General features: G+C 41.1%; 1 protein-coding gene and 1 long non-coding RNA gene across 14 annotated transcripts in view; one reads left to right on the top strand and one right to left on the bottom strand.

The window, feature by feature from the left end:
- Window positions 1-21,222, top strand: part of tenm4 (teneurin transmembrane protein 4) — a 209,133-nt gene extending 187,911 nt beyond the window's left edge. For all 13 annotated transcript variants that reach the window (XM_016660825.1, XM_016660826.1, XM_016660827.1 and 10 more), the window contains 5 exons: window positions 2,675-2,910; window positions 9,972-10,268; window positions 11,801-13,415; window positions 15,770-15,912; window positions 19,297-21,222. In XM_016660825.1, the coding sequence (XP_016516311.1) occupies window positions 2,675-2,910; window positions 9,972-10,268; window positions 11,801-13,415; window positions 15,770-15,912; window positions 19,297-20,055 (3,050 nt within the window). In that variant the 3' untranslated portion in view covers window positions 20,056-21,222. The remainder of the gene's footprint in view (window positions 1-2,674; window positions 2,911-9,971; window positions 10,269-11,800; window positions 13,416-15,769; window positions 15,913-19,296) is intronic.
- Window positions 18,640-19,289, bottom strand: LOC107832944 (uncharacterized). Its single transcript, XR_001658668.1, has 2 exons — window positions 19,034-19,289; window positions 18,640-18,919 (listed from the first exon to the last, which is right to left on the bottom strand). It is a non-coding gene; the product is annotated as an uncharacterized LOC107832944 (long non-coding RNA).
- Window positions 21,223-21,453: the final 231 nt, after the last annotated feature.

Raw genomic sequence — 21,453 nt, 5'->3', positions numbered from 1 at the left:
TGGGGGGGCGCAGAAAATGTTTGGAAACCACTGGGGGGGCGCAGAAGAAAATGTTTGGGAACCACTGGATTAAACACTTAGGATATTGTTTTATAACCTAACCTTGCTTTAAATTTCTCCACAACTTTCTTCCCCACGTGTTTGTTGTGCTTCTCGGTCTTCATATTGCTGTTTGTTCACTAATGTTCTCTAACAAACCAAACGGCACAGCTGAATTTGTACTGAGATTAAAGTAAAGGGAGATGGACTCCAGTAATTAGGGGACTTTTACTTTTTAATTGAAGAAATCTGGTGGTTGGAGGTTAAAATTAACTAAATGTAAATTCAGGCTACACTTTCCAGATCTGTGTTTAAACACATCTCAATAGAATACATTGAAGTTTTTTGGTTCTAACATGGAAAATTGTTAGAAACTAAAGTGCTACTCTGCTTAAAAAAGTAAAGGGTGAAGAGTTGTTCTGACAGGAGACATGTTCCTCTTCCTCATAAATTAAGCACCTCGTCGAGTCTGTTTGGTCATGCCATCACTAGATTCTCTTTGAAGTTAAACTCTAAAAGTTATGTCTTTAGTGAAGTTGGTGCTGTTGAGACTTTGCCCCAGGGATGGCCTCAGTTTTTCTCCTTACTGAGCAGGTTACTTACTTGTAAGGATTGCCTGATTGTAGTAAATTGCATATTCATGCTTAAATTACAGCAGTTTTGACTGTACAAGCAATGAACACCCTGCAATGGACCGGCAGTATGTCTAACCTTGCCTCTTGCCCATCAACTGCTGGAGATAAGCGCCTGCCTCCCCGCGATCCTGCATGGATAAGCAGGTTTAGATAATGAATGGATGGATGGATGGATGGATATTCACCGAATTTTGAAGCGCTCCATGGGTTTTGGAGCTGTGGTAACAGTGGTGTCTAACTCCTGCTTTAACTCAGGAAGGCCTGCAGCTCCATGTAGGAAGCCTCAAGGCAAACTAGTTTCAAGAAAAGAGCTAGGGGAAAAATAGCTGTCTTTACGGATTGACCCTCTTTGAGAACTTGCTGCAGTGGGAGTACCCTGTGGCTCAACCTGTACTTTGGTAGGCCAGACTTTCAACAGTTTTTACTAAAACAATACAAGGGATTTAATCCTCAAAACAACATAGCAGTGAAATGGATAAATAGAATCAGCATGACTTTGTTTTTGATATAAGGTTTTGACCTTTTCAGATGCAATTCGTCCACACTTTTGTTGCAGAGGAAATGAAATTTGCCCTCATTTTACAATGCTCAGACAAAGGCAGACGACTCGGGTGCAAATCTCAGAAAACCTTTATAAACGGTACAACGCCTGGTGTGCGACTGCTTTTAAATCATCGCCCGTAATCAAAGCCGTATTTCTTTTCTGTTCTATTTTTAAGAACATGTGTTAGTGAGCATCCATTTCCCAGAAAAGAAAAAAAAATAAAAATTGATTTTATGTCATAAAAAATGAATCAGGAAACACAGTGTAGGTGGTCCTTACTAGACCCTCCAGGAAAATTGGTGAAAAATACAACTGAGTGGAGATTTTGTAATGCACCGTGGCAATAAAACATCCTGTTTAACCTGACCTGACACTAATTGACCATTAATAGCTGTCATTTTTAGCTGTTGTTTAACCTGTTCGTCATGATCAGCATCTGAAACATAAGATGAAAAGCTTCACTTCACCATTGATCAAACAAACTAAAAGCTTCTGTTGAGTGATCCTGACTTATACATCTGTTTATAACTATAGTAGCACCAGAAACTCTGCTTCTAATTAATACACTGCTATCTCTGTACAACATCACCATGTCGGTGACAATTTAACGTTTTTTTTCTGTTTTCATAATTATTTCAACAATGTGTTAAACTGATTGAAAGTGAAACTGTAGATGAACAACTCCATTGTTTAATTTCTCTTAAACCACGGGGAAAATAAGAGTGGTCATGGTTTACTAGTCAAAAGTTTTCTTTATCTTAAAAATAATATCACCAGTTACATTTACTTTGTTGCAGTGGTGAGGGGTGTGAACAATTGCTACGGATCATCTATTCTGTGATCACTGTCTGCCCAAAGCAAGGAAAACTATCATAACCATTTTTACAACTACTCCAAAATATGCCAGTGTGCAATTTTTTTGATTAGGCTCAGGAAAATATAACTGGACATAGCCTGGTCTTTTTATTATCTTTAGAAAAGGCAAAACAATGCCTTTCTTGGTGGACGTCTATGAGATGCTCAGAGGTAGCATTACTCACTGGTCTTGAAGTGGAACATAGGCGGCTGTCACCCAGGGAAAGAAACAGGCAGGTTCAGATTTATCCCCCGTGAATCTGTGCAAATGTGCATGCCCTGCCGTCTCTGTGGCCACAGGCAAGCTAGCTGCTTTGATAGTTTTCATCTCTCAGTATCCTCCAGGCTGCTGCAACAGCTGTAAAATTTTACTTTACTGGTGCTTTGAAACCTCACGCTATTGATCTTTGTTGTCACAGACTCAACGTTACCACAGTGGCTCGGTTAAATACTGCCGCTAAAGGCTTTCCTTTTTGCTGCGCGGCCATTTTAGGTCATTATATTTGTGCCTCACAGAAAGAAATATTAGATATGCTCCTCTTACATCAGCTAGACTGTTTCTTCCCTTGTAACACTTCTAATATCTTCTCTACATCTTCAGAACAAGTTCGGAACAGCTACTTTATTGGTTTGGACGGCTCATTGCGGCTTGTTCTTGCCAATGGTATGGAGGTCTCCCTGTATACCGAGCCCCACCTGCTGGCCGGGACGGTCAACCCCACCGTCAGCAAGAGGAACATCACCCTGGCCATCGACAACGGCCTCAACCTGGTGGAGTGGAGACAGAGGAAGGAGCAGGCTCGTGGTCAAGTCACCGTGTATGGACGCAGATTGAGGGTAAGAACACAGCTTTGCAAAAAGTGATGCATGACTAAAATCACTGGGTCAACTGCTCATTTCCCGATCTCTGAAAATTGTTGATGACCTCTATATTTCTGTTCATACTTGGATTAACTTTTAAACCAGTAATGCTAAAACTTTTTAGAATAAGCACCTGCTCAGTAAATAAAAAAATTAACACACTGTTGGTGTGCCCACCAACAGTGGTGGGCACTGCTAGCTAAGAATTTAGGTGTACTAACCCTAAAGCACTAATCATAAACATTAGTTCCACTAATGCTAAATCACTATACCAACACTGTATTTAGCCAAAGCTAATGCTAGAGCAGATTCAGCTATTCACAGTAAGCCCAAATTATTTGAGGAATTTCCACCTAGTCAAAATCCTAAAAAAAGAACCAAAAGTACGTAATTCATTTTTGATTAACATTTTTCACATCCATAGTCACATAAAAAGACAAAACCAAACCACACAAAAAAACTAGTACAAAACCATTCTTAAAATTTAAACAATAAAATTAAACTTAAAAAAGGACACATGCTACTTAACTTGGTTGGCATTTACAAAGCAGTCAATCCATTCATTTTAGTTGGCGCTGATTGGCTGTACCAACAAGAGCGGAGATACAAAAGCAATGCAAATTATGTTATAATTGGTGTTTGAACTAGTTATAGAAGCGGTCTCAAGTATTTGCGGGTTTTAGCTTTTTTTTTATTTTTTTTTAGGTTTTATATACTGTTTATTACAGTTAGAATGAGTTTAGATATATCATCTTTCACTAATAAATTATAATAAATACCACTCCAGTCAGAATTGGTAAGATAAATATTAAGTCAGTGTCTGCATAAAAACTGACTTTTTATTTTTACAAATGAATTCAAGTCTGAAGGAAGACAGAATAAATACCCACTGAATTTAATTGCAGTTTTAGGTCAACGTGCTTATTATGCAGGTATTATCACTTTGTGACATTTTGGACTACATAAAGCAGCTGCAGCAGCTGAGATTTCTGCTTATGTAGCAAAGCTGAAGTTGGCTGCTTTACAGACGTTGGCCTTTTAGCATGCTAACTGCACTTTAAGAAAAGCGTTCTCTGAGCACTGTAATTGACAGGACTCTTTTACCTTAGACCCCATGACCGTCGGAACAGCTGAATTTCTTTCTTGTAAATAATAGAAAAGTGTAGGAGTGACTGGCAGTGGACTGAAACAGGTAAGCGAGGAGCAGTGCACTATTATTTTGCTCCATATAGCCAAATACAACTCTGGTTACTCCAGAACCTTCGGTGAGATCTTATTAAAATTACTGTGAAACATGGGTATGATATGTCAATACGACTGCGCAGCAGAGGAAGTTTTTCCTTTATAAGTATTACTTTGTTTTGTTTAGCTAAACATGTTAAATAAATGTTGTTTTGTCATAAACTTACTAAGGGAGATTATCTGTTTGTGCTACATCTCATTCTGATATGATGAGCAGCAGATCCTCCATACGCAGGGTGTGCTGTCCACAGGAAAAAATGGAGCAGGAAAACGAGCTCCAAGAAGAGCTACATTGACTGTACAACAAAGTAGAAAAAAAGCACCATAAATGTTTCAGGGTTTTTTTCCTGAATTGTGCCCTGTGACATTCCAGCTGGATAAGGACCATTTGAAGCTGCTGAACAAATCTGGCCACATAAGAATGAGTTGCTGCCAAAGTCCCCCTGTTGTTATTTACTCTCTAGAAGCACTCCAGCAAACTCTTATATTAAAATTTCATCCATGAGCAATACGAGACAGAAGCTCTTATTATGGCTGAGGGAGCAAACACAAACGATACCATGTGCTGCTGGCATGGAGACCATGTAAATTTCATTCATTCATTTGTTCATTCATCTGTAAATGCCCCCCTGTAAGAAAAATAAATAAATCCTTAGGCTAGCACTTTTGCTTTTCTCCTGCTCCCAGTTGTATCCCAGTATAAAGCTTTAAAATAAGTCTGAAATAGCATCTAAAATCTGCCTGCTTTCTGAATAAAATTCACAGTTAAGGTTTCCTGATTTATCCTGATTTTGATGTCAACTGACAAAATCACCTTACTGTGAAAATGTACGATTTTGATTATTTGTGAATTTAGGGTAATGAAAATTGACTTGATGAGTCCCTCCCTCATAAACCTAATGTATATTTTATTATTATTATTATTATTATTATTTGTACCATTTTTCAAAATTTCACCATAAACTAATTCAGATTTGCTAAAGAACAGAAACTGGGGTTTTCTGGGCATCATAATCTTGGTTGAATGTACAATCTGTATGGTGAAGCCATTGTTATATGGAAAAACCTGCTTTACTGCTGTTTGCTCTAAAGGTTGGCTAAATAAAATCAGACTCGCATATCAGGGGATTTATTAGTTTAACATTTGGATCTATGGATATAAGACTGAGCTGTGGACAGCAGTTAAAGTTAAGGTGTTTTTGTTATATCCCTCATAATCACAGATTAGTCACATAAAACTACCTCATGGTCTGAATATCTTGACAAGTATTCTCACCCTTTTAACGCATTACACATTTCTTTTACATAAGCTGCTATATGTCTTGATTTCGCAATGGTTTTGAAATAAAATGTGGTGTACATTTTGAATAAGAAGATCTGGCTTACTATGTTATGCAACCAGGATTTTGTTTTTTTTTTAATGGGATGTCTCTACCATCTTTTTCAAGTCTTGCCACCAAATCTTAATTGGATTTCGATGAAGACTTTGACTGGGCAATTCTATCAAAATAATATGCTTTCATCTAAACCAGTGTTTATCAAAGTGGGAGCCACCTGGAAGAACTAGGGGCCCCTTGGGGAGCTGGAGGGAAGATGAGGAAAAAAAATGCAATAATGTGCCTGCCAGAATGGCTTGTGGTAAAACACAAATAAGACTTCCTTTTGGTTTCTTTTGGCGTTAGCTATATGCTTAACAGTTTTCAATATTTTTCCCACCTGAGCTGTGGATTACTGCAGCTGCTCCAGTTACCCTCGGTGTCTTGGCTGCTTTTTCTAAGTAGTGCTGTCCTTTTTCAGCCTGCTGGTTTAGGTGGATTGCCATGTCTTGACGCGTTTGTTTTGGTGCCATTTCTGTTCTTTTCTCGATTCTTAAAGCTTAGGATAGTGTTTTATAATTTAGCCCTGCTTTATTCTCCTCCACACTTTAATTCATGTTGCGTTCCTTGCTCCTTATGAGGCTGTTTGTTCTCTACTGTTCTCAAACTGTTCACTCTATGTGACCTCAGCAGCACATTGGTATTTATGCTAAGCGTTTTTTTTAGCCTTTTTCTGTTAACAGATGCTGGGTAACAACTCTGACTCATCTTTTTGCTCTGATTTGTAATTATCATTTCTACATTGAAATTCAGTTAAATAATATGAGCCCGAATCATCATGTTCACAGAAAACCAACAGGTGTGTTTCAAACCGGAGCCCATTGGCAAAGCATAATAATGCTCTGCATGTCTTGGCCATGTAGAGCCAATAGGAACTTGGTTTAAACCGTCTCCTCCGTTTCTGGGAGGCAACGCTGCTAATGGGGAGGTGCCACTTTGTCTGTCATTGGCTGTTCATTTAATGGTCCTGTCGTCCCCTTTGGAAGTGAAAGTGTCTAATGTACGTTACAGACAACGGCCCCCCAGGGTTGTGTTGGGAAATGGGAGCAGGCCTAATGGCAAGAACAGAGGGGATGAACGAAGCTGAAATCATTGAGCGACCTTGAGTGACATGTCAAGTGATGTTATGTGGGCGGCAGGGTGAGAGTGTCGCAGCGCGCGGCTGGAGGGTCGCAGGGCGGGGGCGTCGGAATATAAAACAGATATGCAGCTGTGTAGCTCCAACTTCACAGACATCTGTTGTTGTGAGCAGAGGCGACAGGGGAAAGCAGGTTCCTTCTGTCTGACTTCCAGTTTGTTCCTCTGACCGTCTTTGTCACGCTGTGGAACTACACTCGCTGGGTTTTGCATTTCTGAAAAGGCTGCTTTTCTCCCTTTTTCTGCAGTCTCGCATCCCTCTCTGGCTCTCCATCCCCTCCTCAGACTTCCTTTTTGATTTACATTCATGAGGCACAGTGACCGTATCCCTCAACGATAACAAACCCTCCTCTTAGTTTGGGCAGGTTGTTAATTTACAATAATGAGAGAACCCTCGGGGCTGCTGCTGCACCATCGCAGCGCTCTTTATCCTCTTCATCACTGAATACAAAACAGAGACAAAGCTGAGATCTGTGTCGTAACAGCTTAGGATTATCATAGTGCCTTATCATGTTGAGTTTGCTGTTCAAAAGAGATACAAGTTAGAAAAATGTTTTCTTTTAACTGCAGTGAAAGACAACACCACTGTTGTTATTGAGGAAAACAACCAGAGGACTAAATAAATCACCAGAAATGATTAAAGGCAGATTTGTAAAATGACAAATTGAGACTGTCACTTGACGCAAAAATCTTTCCTATTGATTTGGAGATTTGATGTCCCAGTAATGTGTTATTCACAGAACAGTTAGAAATCTACCTTTGTGAGTGTAGTGAGCTGCAACTATCGTCTTATTTTTTGCTTCCTCTCACTTATTTCCTTTGAGATATTCCCTTAAGAGACAGCATCCAATTTGAAAATTATTCCCCATGAGTGGGCTCCTGTTCTCGTGGGATCTTTGGATCTCTGCTGTCAGATGCTTTTCTTTCCTTTCTCACCTCTACAAGATGAGTCTGTTGGAAATCAGCTCACGCGGCATGATAAACTTTCTCTAACAGAAAGCAGAGCTCTGTTGCCTTGGAAATAGTTTGAGACACTAAGGACTGAAGTGTCTCAGTAGATACGGAACGGCCTTTTTCTTTCCCATAAAAGAAACCCTAAGGCACATGGTAGATTGTCTTGGAAAAGTTGTGTTTCTTTAACTTCTTCAGCATCACGTATTGCAGTTTGGTTTGTTAAATTTCATCCATCGTACATAAATTCCCCTTTAACCCACTAGACTACCAAGGTGCCTGTTAATGCATATTTAAAACATACCTAAGATTAAGTTGTGGTGGTTGACCCGGTAAAATTCACAGATTGTAATATGAATCCAAATTATTTGAGGAAAATACAACAACTTGCGGATTCTTTTTGTCAATCATATTAAAAAAATTTTTGAAAAAAAAAAAAAAAGTGATTTGGAAGGCTGAAATACCTACCCACAATGCTGCCTTTGCATGCTGTTGCCTGGCATTTGCATTGCAGGGGTACTACTGTGTCTCTGGATAAGTCTGAAAGATAACAGTTCTCATTGCTTCTTAAAAATGAAAATAAAGCAAATCCCAACACAGACCCCTGTTCTCATTTCTTGACTAAATGACCCTCATCTTCCTCAGTCTTGAAGTTGAATTTCTTTGGCTTGGTCTAAATATCCATGGATTTCTCCTGCTCTTAACTCTCTTGGTTTTACTTAAAGTAATCCTCTCAATTGGGTATCAGTGGCATTAATTGCCTCTGGTGTAATTGTCCCTTCACAGATGAGAGACCTAAGCATGCGTTCCTCGGAGTGAGATTGAAAAAAGGGAGGGTTTCTCAGCAAGCCCCCGTGTGACCTGCTCAGTAGGATGATTCAGGAAACTAGCCAGAAGCAAACTTCTGAGCCACTGACATTTCTTATCCATATCAGGCATTTTTATCAAGCCAGAAAAAAAGCCTGCTGTAAGGTTAATGTGGGAAAAATCGTTCATTACGCAGTTAATGGCCAATTTGGCTTTGATCGGCTCTGACTGGTGAGCATCAGGTCAAATACTGAAAAATATGGATTTTTTTTTCTCTGTTCATTAAATACATTAAAGCTTACGCCTCGAACTTTTTAAGTCTTTACATCAACAAACAGCATTTTCTTTGATGCACTTATATCCCTAAAGGGAAGGGATATAAGCTTTTGAAGCATGAATGGGGATCATTTCGTAATCCCCTCGTTTCCTGTTGGATTCAATATGACTATCTGCTGCTGCACATTTTTGTTGTATTGTATAAGTATATATTACATGCATTCCTTTAATTCAAGGCACCGTTTTTACACAATGTCTGAAAGTGAGAAATGTATATTTTTAAAATGTACAAGAAAGAAGGCAAGCACAAGGCTGCCAAGAACCCAACCAAAGGTTCCCCAAGAGAGATGACATTCATAACCCTGAGCTCAGGCGTCAATGCATTAGATGATGATGAGCCAAGACGAAAGTAGAGGAAGCTAAAATTTCAGTCCATAACGTGAATCATGTGGGAATTTGTCTGGTTAGAAAAACGAATTGAGGAGAAATGTTGTCTGAGAGCAGCAGCTTCAATACTTAACTAACAAAACTAACAGTTTGGGTTTAGGCTGGACTCAAGAGGAGGTACTTTCCAGAGTTGGCAAATTGCTAACTAAATACAAATACTAAAATATAATGTTTTTGTGTTACTTACCATTTTTAGAAAAAAAAGTAAAAATCACCAAAATCATAATAGATTAGTGTTTGAAATGCTATGCATGTGCTGAACCCATAGCTAAGATTCTGCATCTTAAGGTCAACACTTTTCAGGGTGTTTATTTTCTGGTTTGAGCAAAGAGAAACTAGAGCTCATTGTTTTCGTTAAGCTCTCAGATCACCTAAGCTACTCTCTCTGCAGAGTTGGATTTAAAGATGTTTTTTCCTCCTTTTGCAGCTTGCAGAAATGTCAAAGTTACAATGAAAAGAATCTGTGACTCATAAGCATTTTTCAGTGTGCAGAGAAAAGGAGTTTTGATGATCAATGTGACTCAAATGTCTAATTCATAACAGAACTTTGCTGTGTCTTTACACAGACCAAGAATTTTTGAAATTCTTCATTACTTTCTTTTTGCTCCTGCTGGCTTGAGATACAGCTCCACCGTTAAAATTAAAAGCTGTAATAAGACCCAAAAAAATGATAACTCCTTTATGATCAAGTGCTTCTGCTAAATTTTCTCCTTTTAAAAAGACATGCACCACTTTCTTTCCAAGATTTTAAACGTCCAAACGTCATTCATTTCAAAACATCTCCTGTCTTTTATCCAACAGGTTCATAACCGGAACCTGCTGTCACTGGACTTTGATCGGATCACCAGGACAGAAAAGGTCTATGATGATCACAGGAAGTTCACTTTGCGGATCCACTATGATCACGCTGGTCGGCCCACTCTGTGGGCTCCAAGCAGCCGTCTCAACGGAGTTAACGTCACTTACTCCTCTGGGGGGCATGTGGCGGGGGTCCAGAGAGGCACCATGTCTGTCCGCATGGAATACGACGTAAACGGCAGAATCACGTCCCAGATATTTGCTGATGGTAAATATTGGAGCTACACTTACCTCGAAAAGGTAAGCACCTTTAAACTTTTAAAGGAAAATAAATGGTTTCAATATAAAACTGTTATAAATACTGTAGAGAAAGTGTGTGTGCATTGGAAAGTTGACAGAAGATATTAGAGAAGATATATAAATTAACTTGCAATTCTCCTAGCTGGTATCTGCAGCACACGGAAAGATTCTTGCACAAATATCAGCCAAAACATAATTAAAAGTGTCTGGTGCGTTGTAGACATGATTCTTTGTTACCACACTCTGGCAGCAAAGTTCAACCAGAAATAGCTCAGATGAAAAGAACAGCAAGAAATGTCGCCTCCTGCTCTCTAATTAAAGGTATGCTTCGGAGGAAGAGAAAAGAGCTGCTGTTCTCCAGCTTAGACATTTATGATAAGAAATGGCAGCCAGTCACCTTTTTAACAGCCTATCATAAGTTTTTCAGCAACCTGGTGAGACAACCTTGCATATGATTTAAAGGCATCATTTACTGCTTCTAAAATGTGCCTTGCTGAGTTGGGAAATACTCAGTTACTTCATGCTGTTCAGATTGCAAAAGCTCACAGGCAAAAAAAAGAAAAAGCATGTTTATGACACCATGTAAAAAAATCTTAATAGTAGAGGAATAAAAACTCAAGTTTCATGGTTTGAACTTCATCCGAAAATACACAGCGCTACATGTTGAAGCTTTTATTGGGATTGTAAATACAATCATATGTACAGTGGCTTGTTAAATTGCTGAACTTTTTCATATCCTCCTGTTACAAACACAAATGTTAATGTATTTGATTTCACTAGACCACCACAAAGATGTGCATCATCGTAAAGGGGTACGGATGTGAAAACATCATTTTTGGGTACTCTACTAGAGGCCTGGGAGCTTGAGGGTCCTCATAGTATCTTAGTTGTTCCTCGGATGGCGGCTCTTCCAAACTGAGACGTGAGATGTTACTCTAGGTATTTGGTGGAGCCACTTCTCCAGTGTGGAGGCCACTGCCCCAAGTCTTCCAATGATCCTGTTCAATAGAGTTGCCTTCATATGGTAGGCTTCTCCTGAGCCCTTCGTAACGCTCTTCTTATTTCTTTTTCTTGATATGTCCATTATTTGGGACAGCCACATCAAGCACAACTTCAGTCCTCTGCTGCTTATCGATGATCACAATGTCTGGTTAGGTGACCATTATCACAGGATCTTAGCTCGGTCATTCTCCACTACCTTGCGAGGTGTTTCCCACTTTGACCTGGGGGTCTCCAGTTCGTACAGCAGGGGTGCTTAAGTTCAGTCCTCAAGAGCTACTATCCTGCAACTTTCAGATGCATCCCTGCTCCAATACACCTGAATTAAATGAATAGCTCGTTACCAGGCATGTTCCGAGCTGATCCCAGTCTGTTGAAGTAAGGATGCATCTAAATGTTCCAGGACGGTGGCTCTCGAGGACTGGACTTGAGCACTCCCGCTTTTCAAATGTTTCTGTACACTATAGTGGCCACTTGGTTAAGATGTCCCATTTATTCCTGTCTTATAATTTGTTTCTTCTCTCTCCTTGCAGTCCATGGTGCTGCTTCTCTACAGTCAGAGGCAGTACATCTTTGAATTTGACAAAAACGATCGATTGTCTTCCGTGACCATGCCCAACGTAGCTCGGCACACCTTGGAGACGTCCCGCTCTATTGGCTACTACAGAAACACTTACCGACCCCCCGAAGGCAACGCATCGGTGCTCCAGGACTACAGTGAGGCCGGGCAGTTGCTGCAGACCACCCACCTGGGAACAGGTCGCAGGGTCATCTACAAGTACGGCAAGCTCTCCAAGCTGCTGGAGATCCTTTATGACACCACACGGATTGGTTTCTCCTACGACGAGATGGCGGGGATGCTGAAGACCGTCAACCTCCAGAGCGAAGGCTTCACCTGCACGATCCGGTACAGACAGATCGGCCCGCTCATCGACAGGCAGATCTTTAGGTTCAGCGAGGAAGGCATGGTCAACGCAAGATTCGACTACGTCTATGACAACAGCTTCCGAGTCACCAGCATGCAGGCGGTCATTAACGAAACTCCGCTACCAATCGACTTGTATCGCTATGACGACGTGTCAGGCAAAACAGAACAGTTTGGCAAATTTGGAGTAATTTATTACGACATAAATCAAATTATAACCACTGCAGTGATGACGCACACCAAACACTTTGACGCCTACGGTCGAGTGAAGGAGGTCCAGTATGAGATTTTTCGTTCGCTCATGTACTGGATGATGGTGCAGTATGACAACATGGGGCGTGTGGTGGCCAAAGAGCTCAAAGTGGGACCTTACGCCAACACGACACGCTACACCTATGAGTATGATGCTGACGGTCAGCTCCAGGTGGTCTCCATCAACGACAAGCCCTTGTGGAGGTACAGCTACGACCTGAACGGCAACCTGCACCTCCTCAGCCCTGGAAACAGCGCGCGCCTCACCCCGCTACGCTACGACGTCAGAGACCGCATCACCCGCTTGGGAGATGTGACGTACCGGATGGATGAGGACGGCTTCCTGAAGCAACGAGGGAACGACTACTTTGAGTACAACTCAGCCGGTCTGCTGACGAAGGTGTACAACAAAGCCAGTGGGTGGAGCATCAAGTATCGCTACGATGGCCTGGGCAGGCGAGTTTCCAGCAGAAGCAGCACAGGTCACCACCTGCAGTTCTTCTATGCCGACTTGTCCAGCCCCACTCGGGTCACCCACATGTACAACCACTCCAGCTCTGAGATTGCTTCGCTATACTACGATCTGCAGGGACACCTGTTTGCCATGGAGCTGAGCAGCGGCGATGAGTTTTACGTGGCTTGCGACAACATCGGCACTCCTCTCGCTGTGTTCAGTGGTTCAGGCCTCATGATTAAGCAGATTCTCCACACGGCATTCGGAGAGGTTTACTTGGACACCAATCCCAGCTTCCAGATTATAATTGGCTACCAGGGAGGACTGTATGAGCCTCTTAGCAAACTGGTCCACATGGGCAAACGGGATTACGATGTCCTCGCTGGCCGCTGGACAACACCTGACAGAGAGATCTGGAGTCATCTCAATAACAATCGCATCGTTCCATTCAACCTGTACATGTTTAAGAATAACAACCCACTCAGCAATAATGAGGAGACAAAGTGCTACATGACAGGTAATTCGTCCTCCCATGGTTCACTCAGACTAAAACCGAATGACAAATATGATGAGACAGTTCTATTTTTCTATACACTTACAACATGGGAGGAGACAAGAAATTTACCATTCAAGAAAGTTTTTCATAAATCATGAACAAAAAAAAAAAAGCTTTCCTGAAGTATAAATGTGTACAAAGAGTAACAACACAATATTTTTGTGGAATCAGATTTAAAAAATAAAATAAAATAAATTTAATATAAAATACTAAATTCACATTTAGTAGATGTTTAAGAGCTCCCTCGCTGATGTCGGGCTTCAGTGTGTTTATGTGCATCTCCACCTCTGCAAGCGCCCAGCGGCTATCATTTTGAAAATGCTCAAAGGGAGCCGTGCTTTATGGCCGGGCCCTCTCTGCTGTTGAACACTCAGATCCTTCACAGAAATACTCTCTGTTCCTTTGTGTTAGGGGGAGGACAAATGACAGTGAAAGCACCGCAGTGGGGAACAGGAGGGCACAATGGATTCATAGAAATCATAGCCAGGGCTGGTTGCATCAACCTTAGAGCCTGGAAGGGAAACTATGTTAACGATACCCAGTAAATTCTCTGTAGTTAAAGGAATTCTGCAATTATTTTCTTTGTTTTACCTGCATAATATGGATAGGGAATATGGTACTTTTTTTTTCACTCCCATTTCCTCTGCACCGTGTCGAGAGGTAAATTAAGCCCCTTTTTTGTTTAATTGGGATCCAGCCTTCAACTTCTTTTGCTCCAACAAAGTCATTTAACTTCCCTCCAATGAGAGCACCGTTCAGCTTCACAGTCCTCCATAAGGGGCTCTGAATACTAAACAGACCCATAGATATACTGCAGCAGGTCTGCCTCAACTGTGATTGATGGCACTGACATTTAAATTCCATTCACTAAATGACTGTGGTCCTTTCATTGTTCCCAAACAAATTCTTGTTTAAAAAAGCTTTGTTGTGCGCCACAGTGTTGTATTGGCAATCTGTTGCCACCCATGTGCCGTGGCAGTGACTCTGCTGTCAATAACAGGAGCAGGATACAAATACCTGCAACTGAACAGGCTTTTCTCTCCGACATGTTGCTCTCTGATCTTAAAAATGATCGCATTGATAGAACTTTGTAAAAGTATCATTACTTATTTTTTTTCTTTTTTACATTTTTCACATTGAGAACAGAAATCTTATTTTTTGTTAGTTTTATTTGATAAACCCAACACTTAAACCCAACAATTACAAATTTGGGATGGGAATAAAAGGTATATATGGTTGTGTCCAGTTTTTGGATTGTTTGTATACTCACTTTTCTCTTACCCCAAATAAATTTTAAGAAAGCATAATTGGTAAAAAGAATCCTGTTGTGTATGATGTAATCACAGTTAATTAGAAGATGGCTGTATCTAAATTAGGGATGCAAACAATTAACAGACTTATTATTGTCAATTCATAGTTTATTAGATTAAAATTTGTTCCATTCTATTAATTAATGACATCCTCTTAGATCTACTTTCAGTGTTGTAATGTGGCCGCCATCCAGAAGAAGGCGCCACTGCTCGTTCTTAAGCGGGACCATTTGTAAAAGAAAATATGGCAAAGCCATACCTGAAGGAAAAAGTCCTGTGAGGGACGCACAATGCACTTTATGCAGACAGGTAGACTGCTGAATTTTGAATTGTTTGCATTCGATTTTATTCAGGTACGACAGAATAAAGCGGTCAAAATAAGAAAAACAATACTACTTTTTGATTTTCAGTCGTACATATTTTTAATAAAACACACTGAAGTTTCTGGTTTTGACGTGACAGAATTTGAAAAGATTCAGGGGGGAAGTGAGTATTTCAGCAAATAACATGAAAAGTGGATTGCAGCAGTTCTAACAACCACCGTTTTGGCTGCTGCTTTTAGATGGATTGCATTATCGTGATTGCTCGGAGTTAAATCTTGGAAATGTCACTCGCCTCCCCGCGCATCTCATTAGAGAAATAGTACTGTTGGAGGAACCCACTGAGTGTTCAAAATATCTTTCTGTTGAAGTCTCGGGTGACATGAAATTACAGTCCATAATTAGCTGCAGACGTGCTCAGATGTTGTTTCTGGAATCCAGCTGTGTGTCATTAGTGGGGCATCTGCAGGACTGGACATGAATCACCAACATCGTCTTGAGTGTTCAGGATAGCTCATCCACTCTTACAAACAAATGAAGTGCTCCTCCTGACTGAAGAGCATTTCAAGAAGGCAGCCACTTAACTACAAAATGTCAACTGATCAGATTTAATAAATTAATCTTGTCTGTTCCTCCTTTGTTGTCTTTTTCCAGAAGTTTAACTTTTTTAACCTCTCCTCCACAGATGTGAACAGCTGGCTTGTGACCTTTGGCTTCCAGCTGTATAATGTTATCCCCGGCTATCGTAAACCGAGCACAGAGAGCATGGAGCCCTCCTACGAGTTAGTCCGCACCCAAATCAAGACACAGGAGTGGGACAGCACCAAGGTAGTCACTCATCTATCTCAGCTTTCACCCTAAAGTATTGCCTTCTGCTTTTGTCCCCTTTCCTTTTCACCGTCATTAGCAAATGAGTATGCTCTTTGTTGCCACATTCCCAGAGGAGCTGCTAACTACCAAGCCAAACATGGCCCAGTGAGCCAGGTCTCAGCCCCCTCATCCCCATCTTGGGGAATGGGGTCAGGCTAAACAGTTCTTGTAATTGTCCTGCCATTAGGGAAATTCACTCTCCATTCCCCTCCACCAACGACCATCGATTTCGTCTCGGTTATACTCTGCCGGCTAAGGTCTGAGAAGTAGTATACAGGCTCTGATTCTCACTTGTATCAGCCCTTTTAGGTAGCCCCCAACTCACTTGAATTATTGAAGAGGCCACTGTTGTTTTCATGGGGTTGGTTACAGCCAGACAAGTGAATGGCACAGGAATGGATTTGTGTTGCATGACACTCCAGCTGTTACCCTAACACAGAAAACTTGTTTTTGAAAAATGTGTACATTGAAAGCTACTGGGTTGATATTTAAAAAAAAAAAAAAAACGTTATACGTGAGCTATTCTAGCTTCCATTTTAAGTTATCAATCCTTAAAATGGAGTTTTAAGTTATGAAAACTTAAAACTCCATATGTTTTAAGTTATCAACTTATAATTTACTACTAAAACAAAATTATGCTAAAGCAGAATTTGAGGTAAAACAAATTATGTTGACCCCTCTGTGCCACCTCACTGGTCTGACCAGCCTGAAATGGGTACCAAGTCATTATTTATGTGGTTGTTTTTTGTTATATAATTTAAAGGGCACATGTAATTTTTCCTTCTTTTCCCTTTCAGTTGTGTCCATGCTTGTTGCTTTCCATGTCTGATAAAAAAGAAAGACCGGAATAAAGTGAACTCAGGACAGTCGAGAGCCAACTGCTTGACCATGATGTCTGAATTTGATTTATTTGTTTCTTATTTTCAGTCTCTTCTGGTTTTCTAGCTCTTGAGTAAGATGCTATTTGCCCTTGAAGTAGACTTGACTCAACTTTCCAAAGTAGATTAAAATGTAACAGGGATTTCTGTATTTCTCGGCACAGACATTTCATACGTCTCATGTGTAGAGCATTACCATAAAGGTAAAAACCACAGCGGTGTCCTCATCTTGCCTGGGCTGCTGTTGGAAGTGTTCCTGTGGAAATCTCCTGGGACTGAGTCATCCGGTGCTAACAACCCACAGAAATCTTTGAACTCACCAAAGTTATCAACCTACAAAGGAGAAGCAACACAGAACTCAAACAACATCCCATCTATTTTCAGTTCAGACGTTTCAAAGTTGTAACAGGCTTTTCGCCTTCTCTGTTGAAATGAAACACTAAAAATGAAAGTCCATATCATAATATGTTTGGTTTTAGGAAAATTTCCTGTTTCTTTCTATCAGAAAACAGAACATTTATACATCTAAATTAAAAGATTTATCTACAAAATGCAGCTCCTCAATTATTTAGAGACCTAAATAGCTCAAACTGTGTAATCATTAAGGCTTTGAATTGTGAGGTTAGCCTCGTTTTGAAGTTTTCCTTCATGTTTTTGAGGAAGATTCGCCTTCAGCACACCTCTGGATCCATATAATTAGTCCTCATCCTGTTCATGAGCTGTTGTGTGGTATTTTTATCCAGAATCCCTTTTTCTGAAAGGATGCCCTGAGATGGCTAATGCCAGGTTGATCCTCACTGCAAATGGCCAGATAAGCCCAGGAACATATTGGGCCCTTTCAGGAATCAATACAACTTTAAAACTGCATGTTGTACATCTATACCTTGGTATTTGATTGTATTTTATTCAGAAAAAAAAAAAAAAGAAGGAAGGAAAGAACAGCTCCCGTTCTATCTCTGTCTGCTTAAGCCCCCGTTTTGTGATGCTGCTCGATCCAACGCAGAGATTGAAAAGTGCCGTGAGCAGACGGAGAGATGAGGTTTGCGATGCGCAAGGCTCTATCTCTCATTCAGGGTTTCGCTGGAGGCTCATTGCACCCCCTGCTATGTGACTGATGCGTCTCTTGGAGTTTCCCTGGAGGCTGTTTGAAGTAAAGTGGAGGACTTTGCACTTCGTCCCCTCTCCCTCGGCCCTCAGAACAACTGAACAGGTCACTGCTTGTGAGGACCTCCATAGCACATGTGCCTTTTCGTCTCCTCCGTTTGACATGTGTTCATCCAGGATGTGATGCAGTGTCATGTCAACCGATGGTCAGACGTGCTGCATGCTGCAGAGCGCTCTGCCCCCCACACCAATCCCTCAACCCACAGCCACCCTCTAACCAGAGTCAGAACTGGAAAACTGTCAGGAAGGCTTTGCATGTTACTACTTGGCAGGAACTCCTCAGGATACGCGGAGCCTCGTATGTTGGCTGGTGACTCGAAGGCATTTTTAAAGCCGTTTGGTTGCTGCTTACGTGCACGCAGGCGACTGCCTCGTTGTTTTCTGGCCAGCTTCCATTTCGCATCATCCTCTCTGGGTTTTTTTTTTTTTTTTTTGTCTTTCTTTCTTTTAAGAGGAACATCTCTTGTCAAGTAATATTAGGACAAAGCATAAACATTGGCTGGAGGGGATGTGATATCTCCTTTGATCCCTTGCAGAATGAGTTGTGCTGCATATTTCAGTTACCAAAAATCTCCTGTTTCAGATTAGGCCCAGCAGTGCTTTTAGAAGACAGCAGTTTCACTAGCTTTTTTTTTTTTTTTTTTTCAAATTTTTATGATCAGAGAGATTTGCAATCTCTGACAAACACGTCCGCTGTTACCTTGACTAGAGATGTACTGACAGGAACAGAACATCATGGATCTGTTTTCTGGCCATTAAAAAAGCTGTTTCATCAACATTTTGTGAGAAAATACTCATGAGACCCAGCAGTGACATTCAATCAAATATGAATTTTGCATTTTTATTTCAACTTACTCAACAAGAAGGAGGTTTTAAGCAATGCCATACAGATTTTTGTTGGACTTTCTGTAAACTGATGGAAACTGTTCTTGTAAAGTTAGCGAGCAGTAAATATTGTGTGTAAAGTTTTACACTTTATAGTGACTTGCTAGACAATCCATACTGCTACTCCACATTTTTCCATTACAATTACAAACTTGAAATTGAATTTATTAGACTTTAATATGACAGACCAACACAAAGGAAAATTGTGTATTTTTTACAACTTATTTTTCAGAGCAAATTCCAGTAAAATACTATCAAGTTTGAGATTATAATGTGACAAAATGTGAAAAAGTCCAAGTGAGATTCTTTTGTAAAGCACTTTGTTTCTGTTTCATTGATTTCAAACTACTCCTGGTGCTGTTCTCAGCTGGCGCTGCGTGGGCTGAGACTAACCAGTCTTGTCTTTGTTTTGCAGTCTTTGCTGGGCGTTCAGTGCGAAGTTCAAAGGCAGCTCAAAGCTTTCGTCAAGCTGGAACGCTTTGGTCAAATCTACAACGCCAAAAGCGCAGGATGTCCCCAGACAGAGGGGAAGAAGATCTTCGCCTCCGGCGGCTCCATCTTTGGGAAGGGGGTGAAGTTCGCCATCCGAGACGGCCGCATCAGCACCGACATCATCAGCCTGGCCAACGAGGACGGACGCCGCATGGCCGCCGTTCTGAACGACGCGTTCTATCTTGAAAACCTTCACTTCACCATCGCGGGGATGGACACCCACCATTTTGTCAAGCTGGGCTCAGTGGAAGGAGACCTGGCACTCATTGGCATGACGGTTGGCCGGCGCACGCTGGAGAACGGTGTCAACGTCACCGTGTCTCAGGTCAACACCGTGCTGAATGGCAGGACTAGGCGCATAACCGACATCCAGCTGCAGCATGGATCGTTGCTCCTCAACACGCGATACGGCGGCAGCGTAGACGAAGAGAAAGCCCGCATTCTGGAGCTGGCCCGGCAGAGGGCCGTCGGCCAGGCCTGGGCCCGGGAGCGCCAGAGACTCAGAGACGGGGAGGAAGGCTCAAGAACCTGGACTGAGGGAGAGAAGCAGCAGCTTCTGGGCTCAGGGAAGGTGCAAGGCTATGACGGATACTATGTGGTTTCAGTTGACCAGTACCCCGAGCTGGCAGACAGTGTCAACAACATCCACTTCATGAGACAGAGCGAAATGGGCCGAAGGTGACATGAACACGAGGCTGTCGGGTAACGGACTCCGATGTAGGAAATGGGACTTCTTGCCAAAGACAGTTGTGTACATGACCACACTTTCTTGTTTTTTTGACTGTGCCCAACTTGGTTTTTAATATGCTGTAAACAAGATGACGGTTGCAAACAGTTGCACTGCACTGACAGAAGAGTGCCCTTCTCCCTTCTGAGGATTCTTTACCAGTCTTTGCCCTTCAAGTGCGGCTGCTAGAGGATGAAAATCTGTGATGTTTTTTGGCTTATTTTTGTGACTCCATTTCCTCATACCTGTTGGTGATTCTCTTCAAAGGAATCTGAGGGGAGTTTTGGTGATCCTTTGTGTTTCTCCGTCTCTCTCTCTCTCTCTTTCTGCTAACAGACTTTTGCAGATTGTAATTCACAAGCCTGCTCCATTCTGCCTTTTTCTGCGCCTCAGCCAAGGAGATTCCATCTCTTTTAATCACTCCTTTTTTTATACTTGAAGCCCTCATAGCCCCTGTCATCCATTAATAATGAGAGAAATTGCTGTTGGCCGTAATGCCCTTCATCAAAACCACAGCTGAACTTGTCAAAGCACCTTCATTTGTGTGATGTCTCGGAGTTCTACGAGAGGAGGCTTTGTGCTCATTTGTGGTCTTAAGGTTTCTGTGCACCCTGAAATGTGCATGTCGGCCTTTTTTATTAAGTACAAAACCTGCAAAAATGCTTAATGACAACGCCTTGCAGATGGTAGATCATTACCTGTTGGGCTTTTTCACATTTTCTAAAGTTTCTCTACAAGCATCGGCATATTATTCTGGATTTTATTGGATAAATCAACACGGAGGCCTGTTTTAAACAGAGAAATCTAAAAGGTTTTCATCTCTCTTTAACAAATGAAACCTTAAAAGTCTGTCATACTTTATTTAGCGTCCATTTCTCTTGTACCCCTAAATAAAATCTCCTGCAACCAACTCCACCAGTCTGTATTTTCAGTATAAATTCAGCTGTTATGTGATCTCAGTGGTATGTCAGAGACTATTTTTGAACAAAGTAACATAAAACAGATGAAATACCTTTCCGATGTGATCTAAATATGAAAAAGCTCAACAGACATGATCATTTCACAGAGCTCTGCAGGCCTAAATTGAATAATCGTGCAATCTCAGTCAATTAGAATATTATTGAAAAGTAAATTAGTTCAAAAAGTGAATCATCTTACATTATTCAGATTCATTAAACAGAGTTATATATATTTAAGTTTGTATTTCTGTTATTTTGTCGAGCTGGCTTTTGTTGTTCCAGACATAGAAATGGTTGTCTGAAAATGTTTTGGGAAATTTATGAAGTATGAATTTTTAATGAATTTTTCTTTTTTAATGCAGTACCACCCATAGGCGAAATGCATGCCTATGGG

This window comes from Poecilia formosa, unplaced genomic scaffold (genome assembly GCF_000485575.1).
Source record: "Poecilia formosa unplaced genomic scaffold, Poecilia_formosa-5.1.2 Scaffold299, whole genome shotgun sequence".
Lineage (NCBI taxonomy): Eukaryota > Metazoa > Chordata > Actinopteri > Cyprinodontiformes > Poeciliidae > Poecilia > Poecilia formosa.
Note: the sequence above shows the minus strand (reverse complement) of the source record. Positions and strands in the feature narration are given on the sequence as shown.